Source organism: Tiliqua scincoides, chromosome 1 (assembly GCF_035046505.1).
Source record: "Tiliqua scincoides isolate rTilSci1 chromosome 1, rTilSci1.hap2, whole genome shotgun sequence".
Lineage (NCBI taxonomy): Eukaryota > Metazoa > Chordata > Lepidosauria > Squamata > Scincidae > Tiliqua > Tiliqua scincoides.
Genome location: NC_089821.1, coordinates 298466370 through 298484528, shown reverse-complemented (window position 1 = coordinate 298484528; position 18159 = coordinate 298466370). Strand labels below are relative to the sequence as shown.

Here is an 18159-nt window from a genome sequence, read left to right as displayed (position 1 = left end):
ACATTTTAAATTTGCTATGTCTTGGCAAATCTAGGATATTGTAATAGAATGATGGCTTGGAAGATTCATATTTCCTTTGAAACAGAAGGTGCTACATTAATGAGTTGCCAATGTCACAGATAAGCTCCAGCATTTAAAAAAGTGGCAGTGCTCAGAATCTAATGTTGTTTTAACTGATGAGTTAACCAATTTTCATGGCTGCCATATGTTATTCTAGTGGAAAACTACTAAAACATACCACCGAATGGTATGTCTAGATTATAACATACAGTATGTGTATTACTGACATTTGAAAGTAGAAAAGTGTGATCATGAGCTTGCCAGTATTCCCAAGTGAGTGATGTACTTTGGAGGAATAGTGGGGTGTGGGTGATGTCTGTACAAGAGGGACTTTTAAAAATGCATATTGTATCAAAATTATGATGTATGCAATTATAGGCTATGCCTTGTTTGAACTGGAGCAACTTAATTTACTGCATACTGTGAGTTTCAGCTCACATGCAGCAGCTCCTGTGCTCATGCAGTCTGGTCTAGCTGCTGCACCATAAACCACCCTTCCCATCTACTTAGTACACTCAGATTTGCAGCCTGACTCCTTTCTTGGCAATTCAGTGGCACCAACACAGCTATTGCTCTATCCCACAAGGGAGTTATGGCCTCTGGAGGCCTCCTTGGGCATGGGAACGTTTGTTCCCTTGCCCCAAGGTAAGCCCCAGCAGCCACTATGTGTCAACTCAGACACGTGCCAGCTATAGAGGATTCGGCAGGTGCCACTGCCACCAAACCTGCCCTCCTCCTCGCCCCATCTCCTTCCCGTTCTGCCCCCCTCCACACTATTCCATGCCCCACGTGGCCTTACCTGTTCCTGTGGATTTTTGTGACTGCTGGAAGGCACATTATGCCAGCAGATTTGCATTCTGCCAGCATAACAGCTTGATAGGATTGGGTTGTTAGTTACATATGTTGCCTCATGAATGAGTTAGGAACTGAAATGTCTAAAAGAGAAGTAGCTAGACTTTTTTGGCCTATGTATTAAATTTGTATTAGTGTTTATCTAAAGAGTTGTTGATGGTGTACATCCATTTTCCACATTGAATTGTTCAGTAATCTGTGTGATTGGTTAGGTGATAGGCAGTGACAGGCCCAAAGGTTGCCTATGACTGGAAATTTGAACTGAGTGTTCTTGGGCCAAGTTTGTCAGTCATGTTTTGTGCATCACACTAGCTTTCTGGTTTTTCTTAATAGGTAACTTGGTTTTCAGAGGCATTGACTAGTAGTATTTGAATTGTTTTATGCTTTAATGGTGATTTTAAAAAACCGTGCAATCCTATGCATGTCTACTCAGAAATAAGACCCATTAAATTCAATGGGCTCATGCTAGTTCAGTTCTTTGATTGCTGGTTTAATTTGCTTCTTCATAAATGCAGTGAGGAAAGGGAGGAAATTTGCAGGAGGGCAGTTCTGAGCTTATCTTGCTGTAACTAGTCTGGATGCACATGAACACCAAGGAGACTTCTAATTTTCACACCTGTTGCCAGCTGAATATTAGTCTGACTTGACAGCTAAAAGCAGGTGGAAGGTTCAGTTGACAAAAACAATCCCTTCAGCAGGCAAAGACCCACACTGATACCCTTTAAATGTGACATTTGATACCTAACATGTAAATAAGGAAGGATGACTTCAGGAAAGGCAGAAAATAGTGTAATACTTAGAAGGATGTTGTGTAATACTCAGGATGTTTTTCTGTTTGCTGCAGTACAAACCTTTGTGCTCCCTTTGGATATGCAAAATATAATTAGCATTAGCATATACGGGTAATGAATGTACACTGCAGGGGGAATAGAACCCAAATATTTGTTGCATAATTCTGGTTTCTTTGCACTGAAATGTGGTATAATAAGCACAAGAGGGAGCTATATAGCGTAGAGAGAGATTCCTTGCTCTTTGAAAAAATATACTTTAGGTACCTTTTGTATAGAAATATGCTGTGATTTTGTGTTCTTTCTCCCTGCTGCACCTGGGTGTGTATGTAGTCTTTTCCAAAGAAGAATTACTACATAGATCACACAGAGTGATGCTCTTAGCACAGCGCTTCCCAAACTTAACTGCTTCATGACATCCCACTCCCATCAGCACCAGCAGTGCGTGGCTCCTGGAAGTAACTAGCAATGATATCATCGCCAGTTCTGGGATTGGAGACATTGTGCTTCACCTCAAACAGTGGTAAGGAGGTCAGGGTAGGCAGGGGAGCTTTTCCCTGCATGCTGTTTTAGCACAGTAGTGCTCTGCCTGGTGCACCAAACCTCTTGCCGCTGTTCGTCGTTTCGTGGTCTCCCTGCCAGGCGGCAGTGTTGGGCACTGCCCCGTGTGTTCATCATGCCACCCCAGGAGCCAAACCTCAGAGATTGGGGATTACTCTCTTAGCCCATAAAATGCATAGCAGTGCTATCACAATCATGCCTCTGCCCTTCCAGATTGAGGCGTGAGAAAGGAAAAGATGAATGTTGGAGATTTTTCATTTATTTTTCTAGAAACATTTCAACATAAGTCTTTTTGAAGTTGTATTATTGCCGGCAACTAATATTCCATAGTAAATTCAGATAGCTTGTGGAATTTGAGCTGAATCCTGGAAACAATGGTCAGCTCAATTGTTAGGGAATTTATTGTAGGCATGAATTATTTCACAATGGGATTTTTGTGTTTCAAAAAAACTAAGGAATGCTTCATTGGTCTGGAGCAGGGGTGTCCAAACATTTTGACAGGAGGGCCACATAATCTCTCTGACACTGTGTCAGGGGCTGTGGGGAAAAAAGAATTAATTTACATTTAGAATTTGAATAAATTTGCTTAAATGAATTTACCTGATCTTGTCTGATCTTGGAAGCTAAGCAGCATCAGGCCTGGTTAATACTTGGATGGGAGACTGCCTGGGAATACCAGTTGCTGTAGGCTTATACCATAGTCTTTCGAGACTGAAGGTTGCCAACCAACCAAATGAATTTATTAGAGATGGAACTTATATGATTAAATGAAGGTCTTACAGTAGCTCAAGGCCTATAAAAGGCCTTGCACAATGCAAGGCCATCCTTTCCTTCGCTGTGACTGCTGCATCAGAACATGAAACAGCAAGTAGCGGAGGGAGCCCTCGTCCCACAGCTCAGGTGACAGGTCGAACAGTCATCCTCATGCTGAGAGTAGTTGCGTTGGGCCAGTACAGACTGCAGCAAGTCTCCAGAGGGCCAGAGGCTCATTGGAGACTGAGGGCTTCCCATGGGCTGGATTGGGAGCCCCCGAGGGCCGCAAGTGGCCCCCGGGCCGGGGTTTGGGCACCCCTGGTCTGGAGCAAGGGATCACCATCCTGTGCGTTCACACCCATCTGAGGCTAGGTGTTTTCATATAGTCACAGGTCAAAGTATCTTCCCTTTTGTGTGTTCTTACAAGGAGAGTATTGCAGTGGCCACTTGCAATTGAGGTAACTGCTTCTTCTCCTCTGCTTGCCAAAGAAAGATACTCAATTCCGTTCTTAAGTCAGTCAGAAAAATGCTCAATTTTCAAAAGCCTTTTCTCATGTTGTAGTGGGCATGTGAAGTAAGGTGTATTGGCTAAGAATATTCTGTATGAACTTCTGGTAATGGCCTGTTTGTCAGCCATGCTGATTAGACTGTCAGACCGGGATTGTGAGTACCTAGGCCTTCTTAATACCCACCAAAGGACTTTTAGCCAAGATCCCATTCATGTCCATCAGGCACATTGTCTTTATTTAAGGTTTCAGTAGTAGTGGATAAACTAGTCTTTTTCCCATAGATCTTTGAAGAGAAGGATTCTTACTGCCAACCAAATTAGTGGAGTGGCATAAGACACCTTAAATAGCCTAGATGAGATCTCATAAAGATCCTAGAAAGACAAGGCAGCTAAAGAGAAGGAACTGCCTTCACCTGAGAAAGAGCTTCAAGTGACTACCTGTGGCTGTTCAGAACCCATGAGGGGGGAAAATCATCAGACATGCATATGGCTTATGTTTTCTGAAATTGAAGTTCTATTAAAAAAAATTGATGCAGTTCTGGTTGCTCTACCAATCAGATTTCCTATTTCCCTTGATTTGGGTCTTATAATGGCTTCACTCCAAGGCAAGCGACCCCTCCCTACCCCCTGAGCACTGTGAAAGAAAGACAATCACTTTGCTTTGGGTGAAGGGAGGGGTTGCTGGCTCAGAGTGAAGCCATTCTAAGTGCCTGGAGAGAGACTGATTGATGGATTGTCTGCCTAATGACTGTCTTACATCACAAAGGTCAGCAAGGCTGTTTTTAAATCATCAAGGAAAGGGACATTGTTTTTTAAGTGGATTTGCTTTAATGCAATTATTGCCATCCACTTGAGTTCTGTAAGGAAATCCTCTCAAATAATGAGGCTCAACCTGTAATTTCATCCTATTACATTCCATTATTCAACCCATCTAGTGCCTGACTGAAGTGTACTGTCTATACCAATGCATTCTGTGGCAACAATAGAGGAGCAAGAAACCTGGAAGAGGGATCTTTAGAGCTATTTTTCCACTAATTTGGTATCCACTGATTTTTTTAATCCACTGGGGGTTCTGGAACTGAACCCCTGTGAATAAGGCGGCATGATCTGTACCAAATAAATCTGTTTTCAATTGTATATTCACATGTATGCACACTTCAAAAGCTGAATTTTTCTCCTTGACAAGAAGTAGCCACATGTGGAACATCAAACATGGCCTTTTTCAAACTATTCTTTCTACTCCACCCACCCATCCCTGCGCAGTGAGATAGGGAGTAGGTCATAGGCTTCCACATTTCCTTTTCAGTCCCATTACCAAGCAGAAACGAATGCCAAAACTGGGAGATTTGATTTTTTTTTTTTACATAATGTGCATTTCTCTGCAAAATGCACATACGTCTGCCTTGCCAAAAACCACTCTGCAAGCTTTTCTGATGGGTTATGTATTCAGGATGAGGATTCCTACTAGTCAGCCAGAAGATGGTACTTCTGCTTCACGTGTAGTTCAGGATTTGGATATTAATCTGGAACGGTGAATCTTTCTATTTCTTTTTCTGTAACAGTAGGAAAATTAGGAAACTGAGAACTTTCCATTTTGAAAAACATAAAATATCTCATTTGGGAAACAGTTATCTTCTGTATTTTGGACCTTGCTTGCCAGCATAACTACTTTTAATTTATTTCTGCTCTTCTGAATGGCTTATGATCCCATTAAAATAGTCTCCCCAAACACTCTGTCTGAAAACACTGTGCTTCAAAACCATATATGCCAATATTAGATGAAATTGTTTCTGCACATTTTTAAGCCACCCTTGGGAGAAATATTGTGTTGGCTAGAAAATACAAAGGTCTGTGGAGACTTTTCTTTTAAAAGATGAGGTTTCTAACCCCTCTCCTGGCCACGAATTCAGATGAGCAGCAGCAGCTATAACAGTGCTACCACTTATTTTCCTCAGATCAAGTTCTGCTGTCTCCATCTCCAGGGATGTTATCTGTGTTCTGGGACTCCAGGCCTCAGTGGTTAATCATACTTTTTCACAGATACATACGCCTTATTGTTAGGATTTAATACTTTTTTTTTTCCTTGATGTAACTGCAGTTATGAGTGTTCAATAAAATCAAAGCACAGCCGAAAGCTTATGTATCTGGAGTGAAATACTCAAAGGAGATATATATTCTAAGCACTGTTAAACTATTTGAGGGACTTATCTTTGTGGAAATTAGTAATTTAACTAAATTAGAAAATGGATTATCTCCTACACTTTTAGTGTGCGTGTGATGCATCTTGGTTATAGGAGGCTAGAATGTTACTAAGCAATTGGAACTTAAAATGCCTATTTCTGTGTTCACTACAGTAACACTCAAATATACGTTTTGCCTCACTCCATTTCACATATATGTGTTGGAGGGCTGCCCAATACTATTGTATTAGTCAAAGCAATGTCATTTCAGAGATCTAACCTATTACTCGCTTAAATGCACTGTTGTTGCCAAGTGAAGAGGCATCTGAAGTTGATTTGCTATCATGTCAACCATTTTAGGAAATTTTTAAAAAGTACTCCACTAGGAACAACTTTTATTTTCACTAAAATCTACGAAGTGTGACCGATTATTGGCAACCTTCAGTCTCGAAAGACTATGGTATCGCACTCTGAAAGGTGGTTCTGGCACAGCGTCTAGTGTGGCTGAAAAGGCCAATCCAGGAGTGACAATCCCTTCCACACCGGGAGCAAGTGCAGTCTGTCCCTGGTCTGTCTCCCTGGCTATGGGCCTTCCTTCTTTGCCTCTTAGCCTCAGACTGTTGGCCAAGTGTCTCTTCAAACTGGGAAAGGCCATGCTGCACAGCCTGCCTCCAAGCGGGCTGCTCAGAGGCCAGGGTTTCCCACTTGTTGAGGTCCATCCCTAAGGCCTTCAGATCCCTCTTGCAGATGTCCTTGTATCGCAGCTGTGGTCTACCTGCAGGGCGCTTTCCTTGCACGAGTTCTCCATAGAGGAGATCCTTTGGGATCCGGCCATCTTATGGCATATCAACTAGTGCCTAAAAATCACTGAAAAATCCAGTTGTTAAAATAAAACGTATGTTTTAAGCTTGTAGTAGCAATTGTATTATGGAGTATATTGAAAACTATATTTAATATTAAATTTATTCCCCTTCAAAAAATTCTCTTTATGTGTAGCGTGATTGATCTCTAATGTTTGGTAGAACCCAGAGCATTGTGCAAACCACACCCTCTTCCCTTCCAAAGTCCCCAGGCTTCCAGAAAAGTCAGTGTTGAGGGGCAGTGGCATGGGATATAACATAGGCAGCCAGAGAGGAAGGGTGGATCAAGCAGAAGCCACAAGTCACTCATTCTTCCCCCCTTTTCTGCAGCCTTTCCCTGTGCTGCATCCCATGGTGTTGCCAAGAGACCCCTGATGTTCTGCAGTGACTTCTCAGAGGCTTCAGTAGGGAAGGTAGCTTGCAGGAACTCTCTAAATGTTACCCCTTTATCTTTTTACTTATTGTGATCATCTCACCTTTTTAAAAAAACTTGGTTGCGAATATATTTGTCCAATATTCAGTTCACTCCCCCCAAATTCCCATGCCTCTTCAAAGCTTCAAAGCACTTCATAGTCATGCCCACTTGTGTCTTCCTATGTTTTTGTGACCCTTTCAGAATACTTTCATTGTTGGGAAGAATAGTGGTTGGCTGATGATGAGATTATAAACTCTACATAGATAAGCCTGGGCTTGTGGATCTCACCAAGTCCATTTTCTGCTTGGACCAGTTCACCCTTAGTGAGAATTTGCTGTGCTTATGTAGAGGCTTGGTTGTCAATATAGATACAACCATTCACACTGTCATGGCAGTTCTGTACCACATGTTAGGATCGAAATGATTGCTGTAGGCTAGAAAAGCAAGAACCACGGGTACAACTCTAAAGGCCAAAAGGTTGTGGGCAGCCCTCATATGAGCAATATTTTTGCCTTGTCATTGGTCAGGACTAAGCCCTGTTTTTCTCTTTTGCAACCACCCACCAGATAAGGAGGTACAACAGCAGGTGGTGATGATTATATGATTGAACAGTCCTCATATCTATTTAAAAAGAAAAGTAGAAACTGAAGAGTCCTAGCTTAGGTTTCTAAATGAACCCCCCCCCCCAGTGTATCATCAAGACCTCCAATAACATATGTTTGTCTCTGGGGATATTCACTATAGTTTTTTTCTTCTCCCCCCATCCCTTTAATTAACTTTGTTTCTTTGGGTACATCTTGTACACACTTACTTGAGTCAACACTATTGAATTTGCTGAGATTTACTTCTCCGTAAATATGCATAGAATCAGGCTGTTAGTATCTTTGCTAAAGTGTGTGTGTGTGTGTGAGGAAAATTCCTCTGGCGATTCAAAACACAGTGAGACACACAAATTGTTCTACTAGAATTGAGTGTTGGGAGAGTTAGGACAGACAAAATAAAATATTTCTTCTATCAGCATGTGGTTGGTCTGTGAAACTCCTTGCCACAGGATGTGGTGACGGCATCTGGCCTAGATACCTTTAAAAGGGGATTGGACAAGTTTCTGGAGGAAAAATCCATTACGGGTTACAAGCCATGATGTGCATGTGCAACCTCCTGATTTTAGAAATGGGCTATATCAGATGCAAGGGAGTGCACCAGGATGCAGGTCTCTTGTTATCAGGTGTGCTCCCTGGGGCATTTGGTGGGGCCACTGTGAGATACAGGAAGCTGGACTAGATGGGCCTAGGGCCTGATCCAGTGGGGCTGTTCTAATGTTCTTACACAGTGAAACTTTGCAATGGAAAAGTATACTGTGGGGATCTTTCCGTGTTAAAACAACTGGGTATCCCTAGGAAGAGTTTACAAGGAAAAATGAGAACACACCAATCTCTGTAGCTTCTCTTCCTCTATATATTAACATTTGTTATTTTAGTTTTCCATCTAGTTTGCACAATCCAGCTAAAGCACCTTCAAATGTGATTAATTTAAGCAGAAGATATTTAAAACCATGCTTAGTTTATCTGTTAAAATTAGTGCCTCTCTTAAGTGCTTGACTTTGGCCAGATGATTCCTTTTGTTTAAGGCAAGCTAGAAAATTGATATGGATGTAGTAAATACTGTTGAGATATTACAATGTGTATCCAATTATTTTTTCCCTACAGTTGGCCTAATGGATATTGGTCCTTCCATGTGATTAATCTTGCTTGCCCCAGAAAGCTATGTTTGTTACCTAAGGGTACATCTTTTAAGTGTACTTTGCTACATAATTCAAGTTGACAGGAATTGCAGTTGGAAGAGAAGAACTATGATGAAATCTACTTGAAAGGCTTTGAGTTGCTGGCAAGCAGTGAATGTTCTGGTGGTACAGTGGAAAGTTGGCTGGTGCAAGTTTGACACTAGGTTGCTTTGGATAAATTCCATTTTTGAGCTAGATTGTTTAGTCATTCTTGGGTAATTTATTTTATTAAGTGATTTTAATAATATTTTAAAATAAGTAATGGGTTCTTGTTACTCAGCCTGTGGCCTTTGCACTCAGGTCAGAGCTCTCAGGCAGCTGAAAATGTCAAGGAACAGCAGTGGTGTTGCTAGGGGTACGGGTGGTGCGGGATGCAATGGGTGACGCAGAAAGGGGGGGTGACGCACTAAAAGCGTTGTGGTTAGGAATAACCCATCATGTTATATACCGTTGGATGTGGAATTTACAGCAGAATGCAGTGACGAAACCAGAGTGAAATATCTCAGTTCAGTCAAAAGTTATTGCCAAAAAACCAGAAAACAAAAATTGCATGGAGTCCTATGGAAAGTGAAATTGAGCCATACTGTCATCTTTATTCTATCAAAAGGTACAGCCCAAAAACCAGTGGGGGCTGGGGCAATGGTACATTACCACGCCCACCACCTGGGATATTGTCCTGCCCACTGCATGGGATGACATGCTGGCCTCCCACACTGGGTGATGCGAACCGCAGTGACCCCACTGAGGAAGAGACCTTTGTTCAGTATTCTGTGACACAATCTCTTCTGCTGTTTAGAGGTAATGCCAAGTATGTGTGTATCGTGACATACACAGCAGCATCTTCAAAGAAGCATTCCCTTTTGTGTGGGAGGTTAGGGGGGAAGAGATGGTGCTTGTCATCTAACAGTTTTTATAGGTACTCATATTTGAAAAATGTTATAAAAAATTAAATTTCCTATCAATTGGTCCTTTTAAAGTCAAAATTCTGAAGTTGATCAATCAACTAACTGGTGGCCCTAATGTTTGATTTATTCTTATTTTACTTAGTTTTAGAGGCAGTGGCAGTTACTTTTCTGCAGCACAGATGAGAGGTTCTCTTGAAGCTGTCTGTTTCACAGTTGGAAAAAGTGGATAAAAACCAAAATGTGATGACAGATCTTCCTGCAACAGACCTTGGCCTGTTGTGTACTTCCTTTTTGTACTCCTATACCTTGATCTGAAACCACATATCAATCAGTTTGATTGACAATGAGATATCTTCTTTATTCCCCACCCTACTACCCAGTTATCTTCTATGGGACTGGGAAAAAACATGTTGGGATACAGGGAATACTGCACTGAGAATGAGGCAGCAAACCATTGCACTTCGTCAAAGGAAAAGAAAGCCTTGAGCTCTGTGTTCTAATGTGTGCAACAAGGCCGTAGCCTAAACCTCTACCTCATAGTCCTCTTTTTTGGTCTCAGAGGTCTTAACTATAATCCATATTGACCTGATATGAAGAAAAGGTTCTTAGTGTGATTCCAGGATTCCAAATGGCTGTTGAAAAGAAGGCAAAGTTAACTTTTGAACTTCTTTCACAGTGCTAGGCAGTTCATAGCTCCCCAGAAGATGTAGCCTTTGGATAGCATCTACCTGGTAGCAAGCAAGTAGGTTGACAATTCTGTAGCATGCAGTTCAGCAGTTAACAGTAACCAGACAAATATAGCCACATGTACAAACTAGTAATGCAGAAATGTACTCAATCCCAGTTCTGCAATGTCACCAGCCAGGTGGAAGGAATGTTGTGATTGCTTTATGCCTTCCATGGAGTAAGGGCAGCCTTGCTCTTGAATGTAGGAGTTTCTCTTTAATATTACACATGCTGCAGTTTTTAATAAAAATCAAAATAATTAATATTGGGAAACTAATGGGGCCAGTTCAGACAGTCCAGCAAACCATGACATGAGGCAAGAATGAATTCTAATCCTGTGCTCTTCCCCCTTCCTCACAGAAATCTTGGTTAGTTAAAGTTAGTTAAGTTAGTAACTTAATCCTTGAGTTATTGGAATCTGAGAGTTATAGTTTCATTCTGATTTACAAACCAGGATATGAAACCGGGATTTCTTTGCTTTCCAGATTTGGATGACATTTGAATTTATGGTTTAACTAATGTTTCGTTGTTTCACCAGAGGGGAGGAGGAAAGGGGAGGGTAGAAAAGAGGAAGAAATGTGCAGGCTTGGAGCTTATTCCTGCTATGTTTGCATTCTACTAACCATGGTTTGTTGGTGCTTCTGAGTCAACCTGTTGTCAGAAGAATAGTTGATAATGGCATTTCCAAGGTTGCTTAAGAACTTGTCAGGATGCCAGTTGTGGAATTATCCAGCAGTATGTTACATTGTTTTGTTTTAATCTGGATAAATTATTACATTCCCATGTTTCAGGTAAATTTGACAAAGCAGAAGTTTCTGTCCTGAAGATGTTTTAGTTCTCAAATGATGTTTTGTTCCACAATCTTCACTATCCTGTCTGTTTTCTTTCCCTTCCATCCTCAAGGCTGTGTTTGTGTGTGTTCCAAACATTTCAGTAGTCATCACTAGTTCATTAAAGTGGCAGTGCCTTTTTAATTAAATACAGGTCCAACCTTGTTATACACGGATTTTTTATACACAGATTTGACTCAACATGAATGGCCCCTGCAAATGAGAAGGAATGTGCTGATCCCTGGAGAAAGGGGAAAAATGCAGCCCTTTAAAATCACAGTTTAAAAAACTGCTTTTTACTGTTGCAGAGACAGTCATGCAAGTTATTACAGGTATAACCTAAGTATCCACAGATTCTTCTATCTCAGAGCTGATCAGAAGGGCCCCTTAAATTAAAGGAAAACAGTCATTTAATAATGCCAGAGAGGGCAGCCAGCTGACAGTCCATCAATCATTCCCCCTGCAGGCTTCACTCCTCCCTTGCCCCTGAGCAAGAAGGCTAAATGACAGCTATTATCACCTTCTCCATTCTTTCCTCTCACTGCAGCTGCTGGTGAGGGGAGGGATTGCTGCCTCCTAGTGAAGCCTAAGCACCTGGAGAGAGACTGATTGACTCTGTGTGCATTACAAAGGTCATCAAGGCTGTTTTTAAATCACCAGAGCAAAGAAACTTTGTTTTTAAAATTGATTTGCTATAATGCATTTTTTGCCATCCATGTGAGTTCTTGGAAGGGAACCCTCGCAAATAATGAGGCTCAACCTTTATTTGTTTTTAATAATCCCTTTTCCCATTTTTTTTTTAGAAAGTTAACTCTAAATATACAATAGAATTACCTGAAATAAAGGAGACTGTAAATACTGTTTCTTATGCCAAGGGTGCATGAACTTAAGAATCTCATTTTTGCCATTTATCAACGGGTTGCTTCGTTTGAATAAGTGTCTATCTTTTTTTGATCAACCTGAAAAATTTGCATGCTATGCAGCAGCTATATTCTATACTTTATTAAATATCTGTCAATTATAAATATCAAGGTTTTACATTAATGTCAAGATAGTGCATCAAAAATTCATGGAATATGTGACTTTTTCCAAGGGTATTTAATACTTAATGCATTTGTGTCATTTTTCTTTCTAGATATATTGACAGGTTTTATTAAGTGTTTGTTAGGGAGATTTCATTTTTACTGAGGGACTGTAAAGAGAAGCTACATACTAAATCAATTTTTTAATCAGAATATTCTTCTCATGGTCACTTCAGCTGAAATATGCTAACATAAGTTAAAACACTGGAAAGTGTTCTCAGAAATACTTTAATTAGCTCTTTTTAACTCAGTTCTGTAATGTGTGTCCTCTGCTGTGAGGTTGCATCGTTTGGTAGTATAATTCCATGGTACTTCCTAGGTTCTTATTATGGGAGAATGCTTAATTTCTGAAAATGTACAAACATGAGTGTTGCAAATGTATTTATTTTGCAAACATGTGAGGAAAGATGCAGGTGGCTTTCAAAAATATTATATAAAGCTGTGAAATCTTCACTGACCATCTTTAATGTATGCTATTTAGCACTTTATTAGCCAATGGTTTTAGACTCCAAGTGTATACATAATTATCTTTTTCATACTGTTTTTGGAATCAGCACCAAAGCTGATCAAAACTGAATCTATGAAGCAGTAGATTCCCATGTCTTCTGTCATGGAAGAATGCTGCAATATCTTTGGCAGAATGTTTCATCAGGATAGAAAATCAAATTGGATTTTGCTTCTGATCTCACCTTTTTTCCACAAGTATTTCAGCGTTAAAAGTGAGAATCTGCATCCTTTTTTTTATACCACATACTTCAGTAGTTTGAGCATTGTCAAGGCATAAGAAAAAAGAAAATGAAGGAATAAAAGACTGAGGATAACCAGAGAGCAGTGGAGCAAGTTCATTATGCAGCTTGGTCTGTAGAAAAAGCCTAGATAAAAACCTGGAAAGCATGAATTTTGATTGATCCAGAAGGTTGGACTAGAGCCATGTAAGCTTTCCTAAGGTACAATCCATGTTTCAATTCTTCATCAGTAAGATTTATTATTTTGTCATTTAGCCAGTGATCCATTTCAAGACATTCACATGAGCTGGCAATATGAATGAGGCAGTGATATGAATATTTTAAATTTTTCATTAATGCATATTTTCTTTATTAAAACTGTTGGCTTTGGGAAATTGATGGAAGTGCAACCTTCACACATGGATTGTTCACACTGGGGTTGAGAATGTACATGTGTATATTTGTAATGAGTCAGCAGATTATGGATTGGGTCCAGATTGCCTGAAGAAGTTCTACTCCTTTAGAATTCCTGTCGTCTCAGGCTATTTTATGTCTCCTTCATTTATGAAGTAATGGACTTCTGAGGTGTATAGCAGTCTTTTTCAGTGGTGGTGAATATTCTGTGGAATGATTTTCTCAAGGAAGTTGTTTGCTTCTTTCCATCATCAGGTTAAAATTTATGTACTCATACCAAGGATTTTGTCTGATCTTTTTTTTCTTGGCTATATTTGTCTAGTTAAAAGGTTTCTGCTGCTTCTTGTTCTGTTATAGTTTTATAAATGATTTAACTTTCTGTAACCCATCTTGGCCAACTTTTTATGGGGAAGGTGACTCATAAATTCACTGTTAATAACAGTGTTGTGTACCGTCATACATTAAAAGGAAATACCCAAGTTATTCTCTTAACTAACATCAGGAAAACTGTACTTGTGAATATTTTTAAATACAAGGCTGCCTTGTGGGCTGTATGTATTCTTTTCTATCACCAGTAGGTGGAGACAGAGCCATACTAGCCATTTTTGCTCCAGAGAGATCTTAACTTCCTATATGACTGGGAAGAGTCCTTTCTTAAATTGTTACAAAAATTAAATACAGAAACAGTTTACAATTGTGTAAGCTTGTTTTATGATGTGTCTAGGTCCTTTTTTCTAAAAGAGCTTGTCTGTAAGAATGTCTAAGAATTTTTTTTCATAATTTAAATGCAAATATCTAAGCATTGACAATAAGTAATTAAACATGAAAAGGAAGTTGTTCACACAAAAGTGAACTTTTAGCAGAAACAGACCATATGCATTGTTTACTTGTTCCAAAGGTTAGTCTAAATTTATATGGTAATTTTGTCCTACAACAGAAATCAAATTCTTCATGTATTCTGTCCAAATCCTATTCTGGATTTGATTTTTTAAAATATTTTCTCATTTACAGTGCAGCTAGTGATAACATCTCTCTTCAAATGCCACTTCTGTGGCACTATATTGTGAGACAGTGTGTCTGTACAATAGCACTGAGCTTTAACACAAATTGTTTTAAAAATGCCTAACCAGAATAAAGAAATCTGAAATGAAATTTTTGCATAGAAACCAAATTGTTGTTTATTCATCTAATAAACCATGGTTTTCAAAGCTAGTCCTTCCACAAGGCTAATTTAAGGGGTTGGAGAGAGCAGACACCTGGGACATAACACCCAATTGGCAGCCTTTTGTAATATATAATTTGCCTAAAATTGTGCACTGAGCACAAGCTTTTGTTTTCTAATTGATTTACGGTTTGAGCCACTTTTACCTCATCTCCTACTGTCCTGCACACAGTGCCAGCAAGTACATTACTGTGAGAGATGATAAATTACCATGCACTTGTGATGCTAATGCATCAAGAGTAAAAACAAAAAAAAAGAAAAAAAACAAGCCACACAGGACACAGAGCTCCTTGCATTAACAATGTGGCAAAGATACATTCAAGCAAAACTCATTTGTATCATTAGAAATAACCATTCATTTGATCACTTACTGAAACCTGTCCATTCAACTGTAATTGAAATGGAATATTAAAATGATACTGTTAATGGCTCTCAATCCCATAAGAGGGTTAAAGTTTTTTCAAAGAATAAAAAAAAAAATCTATGGCTTTTTTAGCCCTTGTGTTTAAAAGTGCATGAGACAAATGGCCCTGAAGTGGACGAAGAAGTCAGGTGGTCAGAACTAAGAAGCAAGTCCTATGTAATTAAACCTTCTTTTAAATCATTCCTATTTCCTTCTAATAATAAAGGTCATTTGCCTTGCTCTGTCTTCATACTTGTAATCTGACCAACATGTTAAAGAAAGAAATAAAACTGCCTCATTAGTTTTGTTCAATAGCAGCCCTGGCACAGTCCGTGTAACTTCTGCATGTCACTGTAACTGCTTCAACGTTTTAATCTATCGTGGTTCCTGAAATATGTGTTACCTCGGGGGGGGGGGGCGGAGGATCACATCTTTTTGGGTGCATGCACATAAAGGGAAAAAGTTTAGGACATATCTGTCTAGAAATTGTAAACTACATAAGGAATAAACATACCAGGATAGGAAAAGGGAGGGGGGAAACTGGGGCAACCGGTTTTTCAGTCAAGTTTTCATGTGTTGCATGGAGATGGAATTCTACCTTAAATTCATTTTGTGTATGTGTGTGTTGTCTGTGGGTTCCAGTCTTTGAAATATGAAGAAACAGATTTATGGCGGCTGCTGGGCACAACAAATTAAGTTGACAGTGATGTATGAGAGCATAATAGCATGATGATCCCTCTGTAGCGCGGCTGGACGCCTCCTGCTTCATTTGGCTCTTGTTAGGATCTGTTAGGCAGCTAAATAATGAAATTCTGCTGACTGATTTCTGTTTGTTTTTTTTTCCCTTTTCACCTCTCCTCTGAATCTTCTATTTCTCAGACCCATCCTAATGCCAGCAAACTGCCATTAAAGGATTCATTCACTTATGATGATTACAGGTTGGTTTCCCTTTTTATGTAAATAGTAGGTTATTAAAGATTTCAAGTGTTTCCCAAGAAAATAATCAAGTCATTAATCATTAGTCCCTGATCCAAATATAGTACTTATATTAAAAATAAGGAAATATAATTATACAAAGCATCTACATTTTTAACTTCAAAGTTTTTTAGCTAGCCAATTAGCATTAGTTTATGGTTGCTTCTAAATTGTATTGTGTTAAAATGCATTCCTCTGTCTCCTTTTTAAATGGTATCTGCATCTATATGTCCAGCTGTTGCTATGTGATATTCCTGAAAATGTTGTAATAAATAGTTCTTCCTACAGTATGCCAGGGCATGAATTGCAAAAATAAATTTACTATATAGAAGTCTTCTTACATCCAAATTGGCTTCCTATGTCTTTATTTTCATTTTCCATTTTTTAACTCTAGTTGTGCTATACAGTTGTCATGTTGAATCTGCGCATTGACTAAAATGGGGCACTATTTGATTTTGCTGGTTAAAAAATAAAATGTTGCCTCATTGCCTTTAGGTTATCAAAGTAACTTAAAAAAATTAAGATTCTGCTAATGGTTGACATTAATAATTTATAAAATTCTGGTAAAATGGGTGCACAATGAGAGCTGAATATTGTCTGCTGTTAGTGAAAATCATTGTAAATGCTGCAGTCTGAATTAAGGCTCGGTAAACTGATTTTTTGTTTTGTTTTTGTTGTTTATTAGATGGGCAGTTTCCTCTGTTATGACACGACAAAACCAGATTCCTGCTGAAGATGGTTCTCGGGTTACCTTAGCTCTGATACCTTTATGGGACATGTGTAATCATACAAATGGCCTGGTAAGGCACTTAAAAAATGTTTTTATTTAGGAGCTTCCTGTGCAGACAGAAGTGCTTTTATATTCTACAAAAGCTCTCGCATTTCAGTGCCAAACTTGCATCATAGCTCTTTGAAACTTGAATGTCATGTCAGGTGTTGGCTCATGCAGTCTGATATCTTAACTGCAACCAGTATTTTTGAGAGAATCTTTTTACTGAAATGTATCTCCTGTATTGCCTTTGTGTGTTTGCATAGGAAAGGGTCTTGTATTAATGACCAGGAATGGAGAGCCTTCTGAAATAAAGGCTAAAGTTGGAAAATACTGAAAATGTTTCACTATTGCATACTTAAGCAAACACCTGCTGCTTGGCTGTGCTTGTATGGTTATGGACTGAGGTGTAGACAAGACAGGTGAAGCTGTTGCTTCATTGGCACATAGGGTGGTAGGTAATTCAGGGCCCAATCCTATCCAATTTTCCAGCGCCAGTGCAACCTTGCCAATGAGGCATGTGCAGCATCCTGTGGTGGGGAAGCAATCACAGAGGCCTCCTCAGGGTAAGGAAACATTTGTCCCCTCACCTCAGGGCTGCACTGTGGCTGCACCAGTGTTGGATTGGGCCCTCAAATCTGAAACCAATTTTAGACAAATTGACATATGCAAGTAAACTCTTTCTGGTCCCTGCTATTGGAATTCTTTACCTTCTGGCATTTACCCAGCTTCTTTCCTTGATGTGTGTTAAACTCTTCTTGGACTCTCCTTTTCACCTTGGCACCCTCAAACTGGCCAGTATGCTTTTTCTTCCACGCCTTCCCTTATGTTCCTAGTCATTTAAGGCCAAGTTAGAAGGGCAGAAGATCAGACTTCCTAATGTTTCTTTTCTTTCTCCAAAGCAGCTTTGGAGGCCCTTAGTTGGATCAAAACTATGCCACAGAGGGATGAGGAACTAAACCTTTCCTTCTTCACTTCTTACTCAAGTCTAAATGGCCTCCTCAAAGCTGCTGTTTGTTCATTTATGGGAAATGTATGTGTTCCTCAGTGGGAAAATATCAGCTCTAGGGGGTGGAGTGATTTTGATCAAGAAAACATCACTAGGGGAAATGGATTAATACCCTCCCCCCCCCAAAAAAAGACCCCCGCAGTCTTAATGCGATTCAAGACTCTCCCAGGTACTTTTGAAGGAAAAAAAAGAAAGGAAGCATTGAGAGTGATCAGAGATCTTCTAACTTATTTCATTTTGATTCTTATAAGACCTAGAGATAAAGTCTGTGTATTTTCTCTTGTTCTCTCTCTCTCTCTCTCTCTCTCTCTGAGTAAACAACACGGCATACCCTAAATGCCA

At 39.6% G+C, this 18159-nt stretch overlaps 1 protein-coding gene across 10 annotated transcripts in view; it reads left to right on the top strand.

Annotated features, from left to right (window-relative positions):
• The window catches only part of SETD3 (SET domain containing 3, actin N3(tau)-histidine methyltransferase), a 55336-nt gene that overhangs the window by 20775 nt on the left and 16402 nt on the right, over positions 1-18159 (top strand). For all 10 annotated transcript variants that reach the window (XM_066628829.1, XM_066628788.1, XM_066628821.1 and 7 more), the window contains 2 exons: positions 15944-16002; positions 16725-16839. In XM_066628829.1, coding sequence (XP_066484926.1) covers positions 15944-16002; positions 16725-16839 — 174 coding nt within the window. The remainder of the gene's footprint in view (positions 1-15943; positions 16003-16724; positions 16840-18159) is intronic.